This window comes from Scyliorhinus torazame, chromosome 28 (assembly GCF_047496885.1).
Source record: "Scyliorhinus torazame isolate Kashiwa2021f chromosome 28, sScyTor2.1, whole genome shotgun sequence".
NCBI lineage: Eukaryota > Metazoa > Chordata > Chondrichthyes > Carcharhiniformes > Scyliorhinidae > Scyliorhinus > Scyliorhinus torazame.
The window spans coordinates 11,455,685-11,475,838 of NC_092734.1; the positions used below are offsets into that span (position 1 = coordinate 11,455,685).

General features: G+C 51.7%; 1 protein-coding gene across 3 annotated transcripts in view; it reads left to right on the plus strand.

Moving 5' to 3' along the window:
* The window catches only part of nudt13 (nudix (nucleoside diphosphate linked moiety X)-type motif 13), a 37,980-nt gene that overhangs the window by 5,871 nt on the left and 11,955 nt on the right, over positions 1 to 20,154 (plus strand). For all 3 annotated transcript variants that reach the window (XM_072491478.1, XM_072491477.1, XM_072491479.1), the window contains exons 3-4: positions 2,896 to 3,035; positions 19,850 to 19,957. In XM_072491478.1, the coding sequence (XP_072347579.1) occupies positions 2,896 to 3,035; positions 19,850 to 19,957 (248 nt within the window). The remainder of the gene's footprint in view (positions 1 to 2,895; positions 3,036 to 19,849; positions 19,958 to 20,154) is intronic.

The window sequence follows — 20,154 nt, forward strand, 5'->3', positions numbered from 1 at the left end:
CCCCCTTCCACCTCCCCCTCCCCCTCCCCCCCCTCCCCTCCCCCCTCCCCCCCTCCCCCCTCTCCCCACCCTCCCCTCCCCTCCCCCTCCTCTCCCCCCTCCCCTCTCCCCCTCCTCTCTCCCCTCCCCCCCTTCTCCCCCCTCCTCCCCCTCCCCCCTCCCCCCCCTCTCCCCCTCCTCCCCCTCTCCCCCCCCCTCCTCCCCCTCTCCCCCCCTTCCCTCCCCCTCTCCCCCCCTTCCCTCCCCCTCTCCCCCCCTTCCCTCCCCCTCTCCCCCCCTTCCCTCCCCCTCTCCCCCCCCTTCCCTCCCCCTCTCCCCCCCTTCCCTCCCCCTCTCCCCCCCTTCCCTCCCCCTCTCCCCCCCCTTCCCTCCCCCTCTCCCCCCCTTCCCTCCCTCTCCCCCCCTTCCCTCCCCCTCTCCCCCCCCTTCCCTCCCCCTCTCCCCCCCCTTCCCTCCCCCTCTCCCCCCCTTCCCTCCCCCTCTCCCCCCCTTTCCCTCCCCCTCTCCCCCCCCCCCCCTTTCCCTCCCCCTCTCCCCCCCCTTCCCTCCCCCTCTCCCCCCCCCTTCCCTCCCCCTCTTCCCCCCCCTTCCCCCTCTCCCGTGCTGGACACATTGAACCATGCTGCTGGCCTGCCTTGGTCTGCTTTCAAAGCCAGCGATTTAGCCCTGTGCTAAACAGCAAGGGCAGCACGGTAGCATTGTGGATAGCACAATTGCTTCACAGCTCCAGAGTCACAGGTTCGATTCTGGAATTGGGTCACTGTCTGTGCGGAGTCTGCACATCCTCCCCGTGTGTGCGTGGGTTTCCTCCGGGTGTTCCGGTTTCCTCCCACAGTCCAAAGATGTGCAGGTTGGGTGGATTGGCCATGATAAATTGCCTTAGTGTCCAAAATTGACCGTAGTGTTGGGTGGATTGGCCATGATAAATTGCCCTTAGTGTCCAAAATTGACCGTAGTGTTGGGTGTGTTACTGGTTTTGGGGATAGGGTGGAGATGTTGACGATGGGTAGGGTGCTCTTTCCAAGAGCCTGGTGCAGACTCGATGGGCTGAATGGCCTACTTCTGCACTGTAAATTCTATGATCTAAGATACACAGCAGCCAGTTTGTGCACGGCAAAGTCCCACAAACAGCAATCTGATAGTTACCAGAGAACCTGCTCTTTTTAGTGATGTTGATTGAAGGATTGGCTCATCTGAAAGATGGCAAATCTGACATTCCAGTGCTCTGTAGCCCTGATGCATTGGAGCGTTAGCCTCTTGACTAAATAGTCAAGTCCAGAGTGGAGCTTGAGCCCACAAGCTTCTAACACCAGCAAATTACTACACACCACAGCTGACAGCACAAGGAAAGTATCTGCGAGGGCGAGCGCAACGTTGGCTCCACTGGGTCATTCAAATCGGTAAAGCGGTTCAATCCTTGCGGTTCCGTTTAACAAGGAGAGATATGTTTCTGGATTTTTTTAAGCCCAATTTTGGGTGCATTTCATTTTCCTGTAGTAGGCTCTCCTTCATGTCACATCCACCTCCGAACAGGAGAAAAGTTAGCAAACTGTCCCTGCCAGTGCTACTCTGTCACCATTCAGAATCTCAGTTTTACTTGGGCTGTGTGTGGTCAATTCCAGCCCCACTTCACCTGGTGCCACAACACAATTGAACTTAATAAATAATTCTGAGAAATACACCCAAAGTCTTTGGCCCTTGGTTGCCCAATAACTATAGTATCCAGGTTTGCAAATTTAAACACAATTAATTTTATTAATAACGATAATGAAAAATGCAGCAAATAAATCAGGTTAACTATTATCTAATTCCTAACCCCCTCCCACTTAAACCTGCCCCACTGTCATATACACACACACACCCACAAGGCCGACAAACACAGAGGGGAAAAGAGGGGTGTAAAATAATAAGTAACGGGATAAGCATCTTTGTTTCAGCTGGTGAGCTTCGAGCATGCCTTCCTTCAATCTATGCATACAGTTAGAAGTTTCTGCCTTCAGTCTGTAAAGATTTTTACTGTAGGTTCATGCAGATCTCTGCAGTCTCAGAAATACAGCAGCTATGTAGCTTTTCTGGAGAAAGCGAGAGCAGGTCCTTTCCTGAGCATCCAGGAACGAACTGTCCTTCCTTGGTTCTCTGAAAAAAACCTTCCCACTCGGGTAGGATCCAATCACTGCCTGTTACCGCGAGTACAGCCACCAGCTAACCAATCAAACCGAGTCCTACCGATTTCCTCAGGTGCCGAAAAGTCTGAATTCTACTCCAAAGCTAGCACAGCGTACTTTGTTGCGACTTTTGTTTAGTTGAAGAGTACCCAATTATTCTTTTTTCCCAATTGAGGGACAATTTACTGTGGCCAATCCACCTACCCTGCACATCTTGGGGTTGTGGGGGTGAAACCCACACAGACATGGGGAGAATGTGCAAACTCCACACGGACAGTGACCCAGGGCCGGGATTCGAACCCGGGTCCTTAGCGCCGCAGGCCCAGTGCTAACCACTACACCACGTGCCGCCCCATGTTGTGAATTTTGAGTAGCTCACTTTCACCTGCTCGAATTAAAGATGTACGTCCATGAAGCATCCATGGATCAACACACTAACAGCAACAATAAAGCGGAGAAAAGGGAATCAACAGGAAGGGAGCTTACAATGTTTCTGTTAATTTATGGGGCACACTGAGCATACTCACGATACCTTTAGAGCTGATGGCTATGCCGGCTGCCCCAAATGTAGGAGTTTGGCAAAAATGATTTGATATGCAATACATCAGACCACTGTGGAGTCTGTCGAGCATCCGATGCCTCTTGTGTATGCAGATTTGTTACTTCCCCTCTGGAAACGTGGACCGACTGTTGTAGTTCATATATGAAATATATTATTTTTGTATTGCAGCCACCTGCTTGAACTAAAGGAGGATGACGAAGCGTGCAGGAAGGCCCTGAGCTCTGGAGCCTTCCTTCTCTTTCACAGTCTCTCCCCACTTTTGCAGAGGAGTGAAAACAAATACACAGCGCCATTTGTGACAGCCTCAGGTACAAGTCAATTTAAATTTCAGGCCAAATTAAAAAGAGCAACTTGTAACTCATTCCCAGTGAGTTAGAGAAGACACTGCCAGAGTGAGACAGCAAAGAGTGAGTTTGGGAATTTGAATCTAGGTGGGAATTGAATCCAATCAAATTGATAAGGCAGTTTCTTTTAAATTTCAGGAGTTAAAATTAATTTAAATTAATCTAGAATTGTGCAGTGTAGGTTAACAAGGGCTGCCCACGACTTCCGGTTGCGGCGATGACCAGCTAAGCCGCACGTTTCGGCGGCTCCAGCTCGAACGGACCTTCGGGCTCTTTTAAGAGCCCCAAAGGGGAATTTTTTCGGGACGAAACCGGGTGTGGGGTGAGACAACTGGGAGTACCCCCCCCCCCAGCGAAAAAGAAAAATATCGGCGGCGGCCAGATCGCGAAGAATCCTCGAGGACAGGGGCAGAAGGATAAAGGAGCAAGATGGCGGCGGAGAGAGCCCAGGCGACATGGGGGCCGGACCAAGACGAATTTTTGAGACGGTGTGTGGAGCTGCTTAAGAAGGAGGTGCTGGCCCTGATGCTACAAGCAATTGAGGGGCTTAAGGAGGCACAAAAGACCCAGGAGATGGAGCTCCGCGTGGTGGAGCAGAAGGTGACGGACAACGAGGACGTGATCCTGGGCCTGGCGGTCAAAACGCAGATGCACGAGGCGCTCCACAAAAAGTGCATTGAAAGGATTGAAGTCCTAGAAAACAGATCACGGAGAAAGAACCTTCGGATCCTGGGTCTCCCCGAGGGAGTGGAAGGAGCGGACAGCGGGGCTTACGTGAGCACGATGCTGCGCTCGCTAATGGGAGCTGAGGGCCCCTTGGAAGTGGAAGGGGCCCATTGGGTCCCTGCGAGGAGACCAAAGGCGGGAGAACCACCTAGGGTGACGATCGTGTGATTTCATCGCTTCAATGACAGAGGTGGTTCTGAGATGGGCCAAAAAGGTACAAAGTAGTAGATGGGAGAATGCGGTGGTATGGGTATACCAGGATTGGAGTGCGGAGGTGGCGAGAAGGAGGGCGAGTTTTAATCGAGCCAAGGAGGTGCTACACAAGAAGAAGGTGAAGTTCGGGATGTGCAGCCGGCGCGACTGTGGATCACGCACCGGGAGAGGCATCACTACTTCGAAACGGCGGAAGAAGCATGGACCTTCATTAAAAACGAGAAACTGGATCAGAACTGAGGGACTGATGTTGGAGGGGAAACGACAATGCTGACGTATATAGAGATGTAAATTGGGGAGGGGGGGACACTAAGAAATGTGGGTGCCGGTGGGGGGGAAGAAGAGACATAGGCGGGGGATGGGGAATGGGAGTGGGGCGGCAGAGGGAGCTGCGCCACAAGGGGCGGGACGGCTCTAGAGAACACGGGGCTTATTGTTCTTGTTCCCGCGCCAGAAAGATGATGGCGGGAAGATAGGCGCAAGGTAGATGGGAGTTCCCCACACGGTGGGGGGGGGGGGGGGGTCAAGGAGAGAGCGGGACAAGCCGGGGTCAGTTGAAGTCAGCTGACTTTCGGAAGCAATATGGGGGGAGTAATCATGCTAGATAGGGATCTAGCGGGGGGCGGAGGGGGGGGGGGGGAAGGATAACTGGGTTGCTGCTGCAGAGATGGAAGAGGAACTGGTAAAAGAAAAGGTGGTCGGGGCGGGAATGCGCCGCCTGGGGAACGGGTGGGTGCGCGGAACCGGGACGTGGGACTGGCCTAGAGAGGGTGATGGCTAGTCGACAGGGGAGGGGGGCAGGCAGACCCCCAGTTCGGCTGATCACGTGGAACGTGAGAGGCCTAAATGGGCCGATTAAAAGGGCCCGAGTGTTCGCGCACTTGAAAGGACTGAGGGCAGACGTGGCCATGCTTCAGGAGACGCACCTGAAGGTGGCGGACCAAGTTAGGTTAAGGAAAGGATGGGTGGGACAGGTGTTCCGCTCAGGGTTGGATGCAAAGAACAGAGGGGTGGCCATACTGGTGGGGAAACGGGTGTCATTCGAAGCTAGGAACATTGTAGCAGACAGCGGAGGCCGATATGTGATGGTGAGTGGCAGACTGGAGGGAATGGAGGTCGTGTTGGTTAACGTATATGCCCCGAATTGGGATGATGCGGGATTTATGAAGCGGATGCTGGGACGTATCCCGGACCTGGAGGTAGGAAACCTGATAATGGGGGGGGGGACTTCAACACCGTGTTGGACCCAGGGTTAGATAGATCTAGATCTAGGACCGGAAGAAGGCCGGCAGCGGCCAAGGTGCTTGGGGGGTTTATGGACCAAATGGGGGGAGTAGATCTGTGGCGATTTGTTAGGCCGATGGCCAAAGAGTTCTCCTTCTTCTCCCATGTCCACAAGGTGTACTCCCGGATAGATTTCTTTGTTTTGGGAAGGTCACTGATCTCGAGGGTGGAAGGAACTGAGTACTCAGCCATAGCTGTTTCAGATCATGCCCCACACTGGGTGGACCTGGAACTAGGAGAGGAGAGGGAGCAGCGTTCACTCTGGCGACTGGATGTGGGATTACTGGCGGATGAGGGAGTCTGCGGAAGGGTGCGGGGATGTATCGAAAGGTACCTGGAGGCCAATGACGACGGGGAGGTCCGAGTGGGAGTAGTATGGGAAGCACTAAAGGCGGTGGTCAGAGGAGAGCTGATCTCCATCAGGTCCCACAAGGGGAAAATAGAGGCCAAGGAAAGGGAAAGACTACTGGGGGAGATTTTGAGGGTAGATAAAGAATATGCGGAGGCCCCGGATGAAGGACTATACAGGGAGAGGCGACGACTCCAGACGGAGTTCGACCTGTTGACCACAAGGAGGGCGGAGGCACAGTGGAGGAAGGCAGAGGGAATGAGATATGAATATGGGGAAAAGGCGAGTCGCCTGTTGGCCCATCAGCTGCGAAAGAGGACAGCGGCGAGGGAGATGGGGGGAATTAGGGATGAAATGGGAGCTACGGTGCGGAGAGCAGGGAAGATAAACGAGGTGTTTAAGACCTTTTACGAGAGACTATATAGGTCCCAACCCCCGGAGGGAAAAGAGGAAATGCGGCAGTTTTTGGACCAATTAAGGTTCCTGAGGGTGGAGGAGCAGGAGGTGGAAGGCCTGGGGGCGCCGATTGGGGTGGACGAGGTTACCAAGGGGCTGGGGAACATGCAGGCAGGGAAGGCCCTGGGACCAGATGGGTTCCCGGTGGAATTCTATAGAAAATATGTGGACTTGTTGGCCCCGCTGCTGGTAAGGACCTTTTAACGAGGTCAGAGAAGGGGGGACCCTACCCCCGACAATGTCGGAGGCGACGATATCGCTAATCTTGAAGCGGGATAAAGATCCGCTGCAGTGCAGGTCCTATAGGCCTATCTCACTGCTAAATGTGGACGCCAAGTTGCTAGCAAAGGTGCTGGCAACGAGGATAGAGGATTGTGTCCCGGGGGTGGTGCACGAAGACCAGACAGGGTTCGTAAAGGGGAGACAACTAAATGTCAACGTGCGATGGCTATTGGGGTGATAATGATGCCCCCAGCAGAGGGGGAGGCAGAGATAGTGGCGGCAATGGATGCAGAGAAGGCATTTGATAGGGTGGAGTGGGAGTATCTATGGGAGGTGCTGAGGAGGTTCGGGTTCGGGGAGGGGTTTGTCAGCTGGGTTAAACTCCTCTATGGGGCCCCAACGGCAAGTGTGGTCACAGGTCGGCAAATGTCGGAGTATTTTCGACTACACGGGAACAAGACAGGGATGCCCGTTGTCCCCATTACTGTTCGCGTTGGCAATTGAACCACTGGCCATAGCGCTGAGAGACTCCAGAAAATGGAGAGGGGTGGTTAGAGGGGGAGAGGAACACCGAGTGTCACTCTATGCGGATGACCTACTGCTGTATGTGACGGACCCAGTGGGGGGGATGACAGAGGTCATGCAGATATTGAGGGAGTTTGGAGATTTCTCGGGATATAGGCTTAACATGTGAAAGAGTGAGCTTTTTGTGATACACCCTGGGGACCAGAGTAGAGGGATAGATGGCCTACCGCTAAGGAGAGTGGAAAGAAACTTCCGATACCTGGGGATTCAGATAGCCAGGAGCTGGGGAACCTTACACAGACTCAATCTGACACGACTGGTGGAACAAATGGAAGAGGATTTCAAAAGGTGGGACATGCAGCCGCTGTCACTGGCGGGCAGAGTGCAGGCAATTAAGATGATGGTCCTCCCGAGGTTCCTATTTGTGTTCCAATGTCTCCCTATACTGATCACTAAGGCCTTCTTTAAATAAATAGATAGGAGCATCACAAGCTTTGTGTGGGCAGGGAAGGCCCCGAGGGTAAAGAGGGGGTTCCTGCAACGTAGCAGAGACAGAGGGGGACTGGCGTTGCCGAATTTGGGCGACTACCACTGGGCCGCCAACGTGGCGATGATTCGTAAATGGATGATAGAGGGAGAGGTAGCGGCGTGGAAAAGGTTGGAGATGAAGTCCTGCAAAGGGACGAGTTTAAAAGCGCTGGTGACGGGCAAACTACCGCTCTCCCCAAAAGAATTTACCACTAACCCAGTGGTGGCAGCAACATTAAGTATCTGGGGGCAATGGAGGCGACAGAGGGGTGTGCTGGGAGCCTCGGTGTGGTCCCCGATCAGGAACAATCATAGGTTTGCCCCAGGGAGGCTGGACGGAGGATTCCAGAGCTGGCACCGGGAAGGAATCAGGAGAGTGGGAGATTTACTTATAGATGGGACGTTTGCGAGCTTGGGAGCGCTTGAGGAAAAGTATGAGCTGCCTCGGGGAAATTTCTTTAGATATATGCAGGTGAGAGCACTCACGAAACAACTGGTGAGGGAATTTCCGCTGCTCTCGACACAAGGGATCCAGGACAGGGTGCTTTCGGGGGGGTGGGTCGGGGAGGGCAAAGTGTCAGAGATATACCGGGAGATGAGAGAAGAGGGGGAGGAGTTGGTGGGCGAACTGAAAGGAAAATGGGAAGAAGAGCTCAGGGAGGAGATTGAGGAGGGTTTGTGGGCTGATGCCCTAAGCAGGGTAAATTCCTCTTCCTCGTGTGCCAGGCTTAGCCTGATCCAATTTAAGGTGCTGCATAGAGCACACCTAACGGGAGCAAGGTTGAGCAGGTTCTTCGGAGTGGAGGACAAGTGTGGGAGGTGCGGGGGAAGCCCGGCGAACCACACATGTTTTGGTTGTGTCTGGCACTGGAGGGGTATTGGAGGGGAGTGACGGGAGTGATCTCAAAGGTGGTGAAGGTCCGGGTCAAGCCAGGCTGGGGGTTAGCTATGTTTGGAGTAGCGGATGAGCCGGGAGTGCAGGAGGCGAAAGAGGTCGATGTCGTGGCCTTTGCGTCCCTAGTAGCCCGGCGTAGGATTTTACTCATGTGGAAGGAAGCGAAACCCCCCGGACTGGAGGCCTGGATAAACGATATGGCGGGGTTCATAAAACTAGAGCAGATGAAGTTTGCGCTGAGAGGATCGGCTCAAGGGTTCACCAGACGGTGGCAACCGTTCCTCGACTACCTGGCGGAACGTTAGAGGGAAGATCGATGGCCAGCAGCAACCCAGGGGGAGGGGGGGTGGCGGAGGGGGGGGGGGTAATTTGTTTGGGTTTTTGGAGGGGGAGAGGGGGCGGGGGGGAGTATTACTTCGTGTTATTTGGTTAGTTTACCATGTTAGTTACACAATGTTATATTGCAGTTATCATGTTACCTTTATTTTAATTTTTTTGATTTGTAAGGGAAAAAAACTATGTTTGAAAACTTTAATAAAATATATATTTTTTTTAAAAACAAGGGCTGCCCACCCACTCACATAATTGGTTGGCAGTTAAGTGTCAGTCACTTTAATCAACTTTGATCTAAAAGCAGGTGGGGAGGGGAGTCAACTCAGGCCAAATTAAAAAGAGAAACTTGTAACTCACTCCGAGTGAGTTCTCGCAGTGAGCCAGAGAAGAGACAGCCAGAGTGAGACAGCAAAGAGTGAGTTTGGGAATTTGAATCTAGGTGGGAATTCGATGCTGGGTGTGGAGGAGGTGCTTTTTATCCCTGGTAAGTGACTGGTAAGTAGTTTTTCTTTTCATTGTCTAATTTATTTATTTTTTCTTTCGTTTTTTGGAAGTTTACCTAAGGTTTAAGACATAGCAGGAGATCTCAGACCCATGTAATGCTCCTCGTGTGCGATGTGGGAGCTTAGGGACACGTCCACAGTCCCTGGCTCCTTCACGTGCAAGAAGTGTGTCCAGTTGCAGCTCCTGTTAGACCGCTTGACGACTCTGGAGCTGCGGATGGACTCACTTTGGAGCATCCGCGATGCTGAGGATGTCGTGGATAGCACGTTTAGCAAGTTGGTCACAACGCAGGTGAAAAGTACTGAGGGAGATAGAAAATGGGTGACCAAAAGGCACAGCAAGAGTAGGAAGGCAGTGCAGGCGTCCCCTGCGGTCATCTCCCTGCAAAACAGATATACCACTTTGGATACAGTTGAGGGAGATGGCTCACCAGGGGAAAGCAGCAGCCAGGTTCATGGCACCGTGGCTGGCTCTGCTGCGCAGCTAGGCAGGAAGAAGAATGGCAGGGCTATAGTGATCGGGGAATAGACAGGCGGTTCTGCGGACGCAATTGAGACTCCAGGATGGTATGTTGCCTCCCTGGTGCAAGGGTCAAGGATGTCTCGGAGCCGCTGCAGGACATTCTGGGGGGTGGGGGGTGGGGGGTGAACAGCCAGCTGTCGTGGTGCACATAGGCACCAACGATATAGGTATGAAATGGGACGAGGTCCTACAAGCTGAATTCAGGGAGCTAGGAGTTAAACTAAAAAGTAGGACCTCAAAGGTAGTAATCTCAGGATTGCTACCAGTGCCATGAGCTAGTCAGAGTAGGAATGTCAGGATAGATAGGATGAATGCGTGGCTCGAGAGATGGTGCAAGAGGGAGGGATTCAAATTCCTGGGGCATGGAATCGGTTCTGGGGGATGTGGGACCAGTACAAACCGGATGGTCTACACCTGGGCAGGACTGGAACCAATGTCCTAGGGGGGGTGTTTGCTAGAGCTGTTGTGGGGGGTTGAAACTAATATGGCAGGGGGATGGGAACCGACGCAGGAAGTTGGAATGTAGTAAAACAGGGACAGAAATAAAAGGCAGTAAGGGGGAAAGTGTAAGGCAGAGAAGTCATAGTGAAAAATCAAAAAGGGCGCCAGTACAAGGTACAGTGACTGAGGGGAGCTCAGTGAATAGGACCAATAATACTAAAAGGAATAAAACGGGAAGTAAAAACATTAATTAAATGAAATGAAATGAAAATCGCTTATTGTCGCAAGTAAGCTTCAAATGAAGTTACTGTGAAAAGCCCCTAGTCGCCACATTCCGGCACCTGTTCGGGGAGGCTGTTACGGGAATCGAACCGTGCTGCTGGCCTGCCTGGGTCTGCTTTCAAAGCCAGCGATTTTGCCCTGTGCTAAACATGGTTAGCGACGCGGCAGGTTGTTACATGAAGATATGGGTTCAACGACAAGGAAAATTAGAAGAAACGTTAAGAGGAAATATAACTTAGGAGAGGTTATTGATCGAGGTGTTAAGATTCAAAACAGAGGTGAAAAAAAACCAACATAAGTGTACTTTACCCAAATGCTTGTAGTATTCGGAATAACGTAAATGAGTTGATGGCGCAAATCATCGTGAATGACTATGATTTAGTGGCCATAACTGAAACATGTGTTTTTAAAAAAAAAATATGTTTATTCAAAGCTTTTCCAACAAAAATTTTCAGCCAATTAAACCACCCCCGTAACAGAAAAGAGAAAGAGAAAAGAACAGAACATAAACATATCAATCAAACATACTACAGAACTTATACAATGGGTTTCTCCCGCACATAATAACCCTCCCATATGCTTTTTTACAAGTACCCCTAGGCAAAACCCCCTCCCCACCCGCCCAAATACCCCCCCCCCCCAAAAAAGAACCCCCCCCCTCCCTGGGTTGCTGCTGCTGTTGACCGACCTCATTCTAACGCGAGATAGTCCAGGAATGGTTGCCACCACCTGAAGAACCCCTGCGCAGACCCTCTCAAGGCAGACTTTATCCTCTCCAGCTAAATGAATCCTGCCATGTCATTTATCCAGGCTTCCACACTGGGGGGCTTCACGTCCTTCCACATGAGCAAGATCCTCCGCCGAGCTACCAGGGACACAAAGGCCAGAATACTGGCCTCTTTCGCCTCCTGCACTCCCGCTCGCCCGCCACCCCAAATAATGCCAGCCCTCAACTTGGCTTGACCTGGACTTTCACCACCTTGGACATAGTCTTCGCGAAACCCCTCCAGAACCCATCCAGTGCCGGGCACGACCCAGAACATGTGGACGTGATTCGCCGGGCTTCCCGAGCACCTCCCGCATCTGTCCTCCATCCCAAAGAACCTACTCAGCCTCGCCCCTGTCATATGCGCTCTGTGAATGACCTTAAACTGTTTCAGGCTGAGCCTGGCACATGAGGAAGAGGAATTGACCCTACTCAGGGCATCAGCCCACATACCCTCTTCAATCTCCTCCCCCACTCCTCCTCCCACTTGCCCTTCAGCTCCTCTACCGAAGCCTCCCCCTCTTCTTTTCATCTCCTGATATATCGCCGAAACCTTGCCTTCCCCGACCCATACACCCGAAATCACCCTGTTCTGAATCCCCTGTGTCGGGAGCAACGGGAATCCCCTCACCTGCCGCCTCACAAACGCCCTCACTTGCATATACCTGAACGCATTTCCCGGGGGTAACCCAAACTTCTCCTCCAGCGCCCCTAGGCTCGCCAACGTCCCGTCTATAAACAGGTCGCCCATCCTTCTGATCCCTGCCTGATGCCAGATCCGCAGCCCCCCCGTCCATCCTTCCTGGGACGAACCGATGATTCTCCCGGATCGGGGACCACACAGAGGCTCCCATCTCACCCCTATGTCGTCTCCACTGCCCCCAGATCTTTAGCGTTGCCGCCACCACCGGATTCGTGGTGTACCTTGTCGGCGAGAGCGGCAGCGGTGCCGTCACCAGCGCCCTCAGGCTTGTTCCTTTGCAGGACGCCACCTCCAACCTCTTCCATGCCGCCCCCTCTCCCTCTATTACCCACTTCGGGATCATCGCCACGTTGGCTGCCCAATAATAGTCACCCAGATTCGGCAACGCCTGCCCTCCCCTGTCCCTACTACGCTCCAGAAGCCCCCTTACCCTCGGGGTCTTGTTTGCCCACACAAAACCCATGATGCTCTTACCTACCCATTTTAAAAAAAGGCCTTGGTAATCATAATAGGAAGGCACTGGAACACAAAAAGAAACCTCGGGAGGACCATCATTTTAATCGACTGTACCCTGCCCGCTAGCGAGAGTGGCAATGCATCCCATCTTTTGAAGTCCTCCATCTGCTCCACCAGCCGCGTCAAATTAAGTTTGTGCAGGGCCCTCCAGCTCCTAGCTACCTGGATCCCCAAGTACCGAAAGCTCCTTTCCGCCCTCCTCAACGGTAGGTCGTCTATCCCTCTTCCCTGGTCCCCTGGATGCACCACAAAGAGCTCACTTTTCCCTACATTGAGCTTATAGCCCGAGAAGTCCCCAAACTCCCTTAGGATCCGCATGACCTCCACCATCCCCTCCACTGGATCTGCCACATACAGCAACAGGTCGTCTGCATACAGCGACACCCGATGCTCCTCTCCCCCTCGGACCACCCCCCTCCATTTCCTGGACTCCCTTAATGACATGGCCAAAGGCTCAATTGCTAATGCAAACAACAGGGGGGACAAGGGCAGCACGGTAGCCTTGTGGATAGCACAATTGCTTCACAGCGCCAGGGTCCCAGGTTCGATTCTGGCTTGGGTCACTGTCTGTGCGGAGTCTGCACATCCTCCCTGTGTGTGCGTGGGTTTCCTCCGGGTGCTCCGGTTTCCTCCCACAGTCCAAAGATGTGCAGGTTAGGTGGATTGGCCATGATAAATTGCCCTTAGTGTCCAAAATTGCCCTTTGTGGTGGGTGGGGTTACTGGGTTATGGGGATAGGGTGGCGGTGTTGACCTTGGGTAGGGTGCTCTTTCCAAGAGCCGGTGCAGACTCGATGGGCCGAATGGCCTCCTTCTGCACTGTAAATTCTATGTAAATTCTATGTTACTAAGGGGCACCCCTGCCTCGTCCCTCGGTACAGCCGAAAATACTCCGACCTCCGCCGATTCGTAGCCACACTCGCCATCGGGGCTCCATATAGGAGCTTAACCCACCTGATTAACCCCTCCCCAAACCCAAACCTCCGCAACACTTCCCAGAGATACTCCCACTCCACCCGGTCAAAGGCCTTCGCCGTGTCCATAGCTGCCACTATCTCCGCCTCTCCCTCCACCGAGGGCATCATAATCACATTGAGGAGCCTCTGCACATTGGTGTTTAGCTGCCTGCCCTTTACAAATCCCGTCTGGTCCTCATGAATCACCCCCGGGACGCAGTCCTCAATTCTCGTAGCCAGCACTTTTGCCAGCAACTTAGCATCCACATTGAGGAGCGAGATCGGTCTATACGACCCACATTGCAGTGGGTCCTTGTCCCGCTTCAGGATCAGAGAGATCAGCGCCCCGGACATTGTCGGGGGCAGGGTCCCCCCCTCCCTTGCCTCATCAAAAGTCCTCACTAGCAACGGGGCTAACAGGTCCGCATACTTCCTGTAAAACTCAATCGGAAACCCATCTGGCCCCGGGGCCTTCACCGCCTGCATGCTCCCCAGTCCTTTAACCAGCTCGTCCAACCCAATCGGCGCCCCCAAACCAGCCACCTCCTGCTCCTCCACCCTCGGGAACCTCAGTTGATCTAGAAATCGTTGCATCCCCTCTTCACCCGCTGGGGGCTAAGATCTGTACAGCTCCTCATAAAAGTCCTTAAATGCCTCATTTACTTTCACCGCACTCCGCACATTAGTTCCCCTGCTATCCTTAACTCCACCTATCTCCCTCGCTGCCATCCTCTTACGGAGCTGATGTGCCAGCATCCGGCTCGCCTTCTCCCCATACTCGTACGTCGCCCCCTGTGCTTTCCTCCACTGTGCCTCTGCCTTCCCTGTGGTCAACAGGTCAAATTCCATCTGGAGACTTCGCCGCTCCCTAAGTAGTCCCTCCTCGGGGCCTCTGCATATCTCCTGTCCACCCTTAGGATCTCCCTCACTAACCTCTCCCTTTCCCTGCCCTCTCTCTTCTCCCTGTGAGCCCTGATGGAGATTAACTCTCCCCTGACCACCGCCTTCTGCGCCTCCCATACTACCCCTACCTGCACCTCCCCGTTGTTGTTGGCCTCCAAATATCTTTCAATGCACCCCTGCACCCTCCCGCACACCTCCTCATCCGCCAGTAATCCCTCATCCAGACGCCACAGCGGGCGTTGGTCCCTCTCCTCTCCTAACTCCAGCTCCACCCAGTGCGGGGCGTGGTCTGAGATAGCTATGGCCGAGTACTCTGTTCCCTCCACTTTCGGGACCAGCGCCCGACTCAAAACAAAAAAATCTATCCGGGAGTAGGCTCTGTGTACGTGAGAAAAAAAAAGAAAATTCCCTGGCCAGGGGCCTAGCAAATCTCCACGGATCAACTTACTGAAACATGGTTAAAGGATGGTCACGACTGGGAGTTAAATATCCAAGGGTATCAAACTATTCGGAAGGACAGAGTGGATGGTAAGGGAGGTGGTGTAGCTCTGTTATTTAAGGATGACATCCGGGCAATAGTAAGGGATGACATCGGTGCTATGGAGGATAAGGTTGAATCCATTTGGGTGGAAATCAGGAATAGTAAGGCGAAAAAGGTCACTGATAGGAGTGGTCTATAGGCCACCAAATAGTAACATTATGGTGGGGCAGGCAATAAACAAAGAAATAACGGATGCATGTAGAAATGGTACAGCAGTTATCATGGGGGATTTTAATCTACATGTCGATTTGTTTAACCAGGTCGATCAAGGCAGCCTTGAGGAGGAGTTTATAGAATGTATCCGCGCTAGTTTCCTAGAACAGTATGTAATGGAACCTACGAGGGAACAAGCGGTCCTAGATCTGGTCCTGTGTAATGAGACAGGATTGATTCATGATCTCATAGTTAGGGATCCTCTCAGAAGGAGCGATCACAATATGGTGGAATTTAAAATACAGATGGAGGGTGAGAAGGTAAAATCAAACACTAATGTTTTGTGCTTAAACAAAGGAGATTACAATGGGATGAGAGAAGAACTAGCTAAGGTAGACTGAGAGCAAAGACTTTATGGTGAAACATTTGAGGAACAGTGGAGAACCTTCCAAGCGATTTTTCACGGTGCTCAGCAAAGGTTTATACCAACAAAAAGGAAGGACGGTAGAAAGAGGGAAAATCGACCGTGGATATCTAAGGAAATAAGGGAGAGTATCAAATTGAAGGAAAAATCATACAAAGTGGTAAAGATTAGTGGGAGACTAGAGGACTGGGAAATCTTTAGGGGGCAACAGAAAGCTACTAAAAAAGCTATAAAGAAGAGTAAGATAGATTATGAGAGCAAACTTGCTCAGAATATAAAAACAGATCGTAAAAGTTTCTACAAATATATAAAACAAAAAAGAGTGGCCAAGGTAAATATTGGTCCTTTAGAGGATGAGAAGGGAGATTTAATAATGGGAGATGAGGAAATGGCTGAGGAACTGAACAGGTTTTTTGGGTCGGTCTTCACAGTGGAAGACACAAATAACAGGCCAGTGACTGATAGAAATGAGGCTATGACAGGTGAGGACCTTGAGAGGATTGTTATCATTAAGGAGGTAATAATGGGCAAGCTAATGGGGCTAAAGGTAGACAAGTCTCCTGGCCCTGATGGAATGCATCCCAGAGTGCTAATAGAGATGGCTAGGGAAATTGCAAATGCACTAGTGATAATTTACCAAAATTCACTAGACTCTGGGGTGGTCCCGGCGGATTGCAAATGAGCAAACGTGACACCACTGTTTAAAAAAGGAGGTAGGCAGAAAGCGGGTAATTATAGGCCAGTGAGCTTAACTTCGGAAGTAGGGAAGATGCTGGAATCTATCTTCAAGGAAGAAATAGCGAGGCACCTGGATGGAAATTGTCCCATTGGGCAGACGCAGCATGGGTTCATAAAGGGCAGGTCGTGCCTAACTAATTTAGTTAAATTTTTTGAGGACATTACCAGCGCGGTAGATAACAAGGAGCCAATGGATGTGGTATATCTGGATTTCCAGAAAGCCTTTGACAAGGTGCCACACAAAAGGTTGCTGCATCAGATAAAGATGCATGGTAGAGGGGTCAATTACGAGGGGGCATAGGTTTAAGGTGCGAGGGGTAAGGTTTAGAGTAGATGTACGAGGCAAGTTTTTTACACAGATGGTAGTGGGTGCTTGGAACTCGATGCCGGAGGAGGTGGTGGAAGCAGGCACGATAGTGACATTTAAGGGGCATGTTGACAAATACATGAATAGGATGGGAATAGAGGGATACGGACCCAGGAAGTGTATAAGATTGTAGTTTAGTCGGGCAGCATGGTCGGCACGGGCTTGGAGGGCCGAAGGGCCTGTTCCTGTGCTGTACCTTTCTTTTGTTCTTTGTTCTAGTAGCATGGATAGAGGATTGGTTAATTAATAGAAAGCAAAGAGTGGGGATTAATGGGTGTTTCTCTGGTTGGCAATCAGTAGCTAGTGGTGTGCCTCAGGGATCAGTGTTGTGCCCACAATTGTTCACAATTTACAAAGATGATTTGGAGTTGGGGACCAAGGGCAATGTGTCCAAGTTTGCAGATGACACTAAGATGAGTGGTAAAGCAAAAAGTGCAGAGGATACTGGAAGTCTGCAGAGGGATTTGGATAGGCTAAGTGAATGGGCTAGGGTCTGGCAGATGGAATACAATTTTGACAAATGTGAGGTTATCCATTTTGGTAGGAATAACAACAAAAGGGATTATTATTTAAATGATAAAATATTAAAACATGCTGCTGTGCAGAGAGACCTGGGTGTGCTAGTGCATGAGTCGCAAAAAGTTGGTTTACAGGTGCAACAGGTGATTAAGAAGGCGAATGGAATTTTGTCCTTCATAGCTAGATGGATGGAGTCTAAGATTAGGGAGGTTATGCTGCAATTGTATAAGGTGTTAGTGAGGCCACACCTGGAGTATTGTGTTCAGTTTTGGTCTCCTTACTTGAGAAAGGACGTACTGGCACTGGAGAGTGTGCAGAGGAGATTCACTAGGTTAATCCCAGAGCTGAAGGGGTGGGATTACGAGGAGACGTTGAGTAGACTGGGACTGTACTCGTTGAAATTTGGAAGGATGAGGGGGGATCTTATGAAACATATAAAATTATGAAGGGAATAGATAGGATAGATGCGAGCAGGTTGTTTCCACTGGCGGGTGAAAGCAGAACTAGGGGGCATAGCCTCAAAATAAGGGGAAGTAGATTTAGGATTGAGTTTAGGAGGAACATCTTCACCCAAAGCATTGTGAATCTATGGAATTCCTTGCCCAGTGAAGCAGTAGAGACTCCTTCATTAAATGTTTTTAAGATAAAGATAGATAGTTTTTTGAAGAATAGAGGGATTAAGGGTTATGGTGTTCGGGCCGGAAAGTGGAGCTGAGTCCACAAAAGATCAGCCTTGATCTCATTGAATGGCGGAGCAGGCTCGAGGGGCCAGATGGCCTACTCCTAGTTCTTATGTAAGCACTGCGGAATAATAAGATACATGGGGTCTGTGTCAATTCCTTATCAAAAATTGAAAATGGGTGCATAAGAGACTGCATACGCCAGGATAAAACAATATCCATCTCCTCTTACATTGGGCAATCTTTTAGCAAGGGTTTCCATAGAACCATTTGGCCCATCGAATCTGCACCAACCCTCCAAAAGAGCCCCCTACCTACAGGCTCTTTCCCCATAACCTGTACGTCTTTGGACACTAAGGGGCAATTTAACATGGCCAATCCACCGAACCAGCGCATCTTTGGACTGTGGGAGGAAACTGGAGCACCTGGAGGCAACACACACAACACGGTGAGAACATGCAAATTGCACAAAGTTACCCAAGGCTGGAATCAAACCAGGAGCCGGATTCTCCGATATCGGCGCGATGTCCACTGACCGGCGCCAAAAACGGCGCGAATCAGTCCGGCATCGCGCCGCTCCAAAGGTGCGGAAGTCTCCACATCTTGAGCGGCCGAGCCCTCACCTTGAGGGGCTAGGCCCGAGCCGGACTGATTTCCGCCCCGCCAGCTGGCGGGAAAGGCCTTTGGTGCCCCGCCAGCTGGCGCGAAACTGACTTTGCCAGGCGGCGCATGCGCGGGAGCGTCAGCGGCCGCTCACGGCATCCCCGCGCATGCGCAGTGGAGGGGGTCTGCATGCGCAGTGGAGGAGGAGACCATGGCGAAGGCGGAAGGAAAAGAGTGCCCCCATGGCACAGGCCCGCCCGTGGATCGGTGGGCCCCGATCGCGGGCCAGGCCACCGTGGGGGCACCCCCCGGGGCCAGATCGCCCGCGCACCCCCCCCCCCAGGACCCGAAGCCCGCCCGCGCTGCCGTGTCCCGCCGTCCCAAAGGTGGTTCAATCCACGCCGGCTGGCGTGGGTTGACAGCGGCGGGACTTCGGCCCATCGCGGACCGGAGAATCGCCGGGGGATTCCTGCTGACTGGCGCGGCGCGATTCCCGCCCCCGCCGAATCTCCGGTGGCGGAGAGTTCGCGACACGGCGGGGGCGGGATTCACGCCGGCTCCCGGCGATTCTCCGACCCGGTGGGGGGTCGGAGAATCGCGCCCCAGGTCCCTGGCACTGAGATGCAGCATTGATACCTCAAGGTTTCAAGGAAGGAAGACTCTCCCTCCCTATCACTTCATCCCCTGTCCTCCAAGAAATTGAGTTGACAGAACAATACAAGATCTGTCTACAAGTCATATATCAATGATTGTGTAAAATGCCCATGTTGATGTGAGCAGGGTCTCACAATAAAAAACAAAACTTTAGAGTACCCAATTCATTTTTCCCATTTAAGGGGCAAATTAGCATGGCCAATCCACTTACCCTGCACATCTTTGGGTTGTGGGGGCGAAACCCACACAAACAAGGGGAGAATGTGCAAACTCCACATGGACAGTGACCCAGAGCCGGGATTGAACCTGGAACGTCGGCGCCGTGAGGTAGCAGTGCTAACCACTGCGCCACCGTGCTGCCCTCGGGTCTCACAATTTGTTCTGAATTGCAGGATTAACGCAGGATCACTACTTGCAACTTTGGGTGGTTCTTGCATTTAGAAACAGGAAGAGGTCACCAAGAGGGTTGTGAATCTTTAGAACCCCAGTGGGTTGTGGACGCTCCAACATTGAGTATATTGAAGACTGAGATCGATTAATTTAGATTTTCTTTTTCAAATTTGTGGGATGTGAGCATCAGTGGCAAGCCCAGCATTTATTATTCATTCCAAATTGTCCTTAAAGTGGGTGGGGGCACAGCATCTTTTTGAACCACCACTGTTTCTGGAGTGGTTTGATACAACTGAGTTGTATGTACTTGACTGTTTCAGGGCGTAGTTAAGGGCCAACCACTTTGCTGTAGGTCTGGACTTACATAGAGGGCAGACTGGGCAAGAACCTCAGCTGTCCTCCTCTGAAGTGTGCCAGAGGTGGTATTAGTACAATCCAGTGGATTCATGATCATCATGACTGATGTTGGTGTTTTTTATTCCAGATTTATTAATTCATTGCATTCAAATGTCGCCAACTGGCATGGTGGGGTTTGAACTTGTGTCCTTGAACAATGCTGTCTTAAACAAGGTATCTTCCCTTCCAGAGCTGAATGGAATTCTTCAGAATCTGAATCAGAAGGAGAAATATATGGAGGAGTCGGTGCTGATTGGCTGTACAGAAAATCATGTGCCACAATTTGCTCTTGATCTGGGTAAAACTATACTGCACGGGCCTGTTTTTGAAATGAATGTAGCCTTACAGACAGTAACACTGTAGTTATGTACCTTTGCTACACTGCCATACATAACATGATTGGAGTTAAATGTATACATTCCTTTATCGACACGCATTTTGGGAGTTTTTTTAATGTAACATCATTGTATAGATCTTGGTATTTGCAGCGTACTC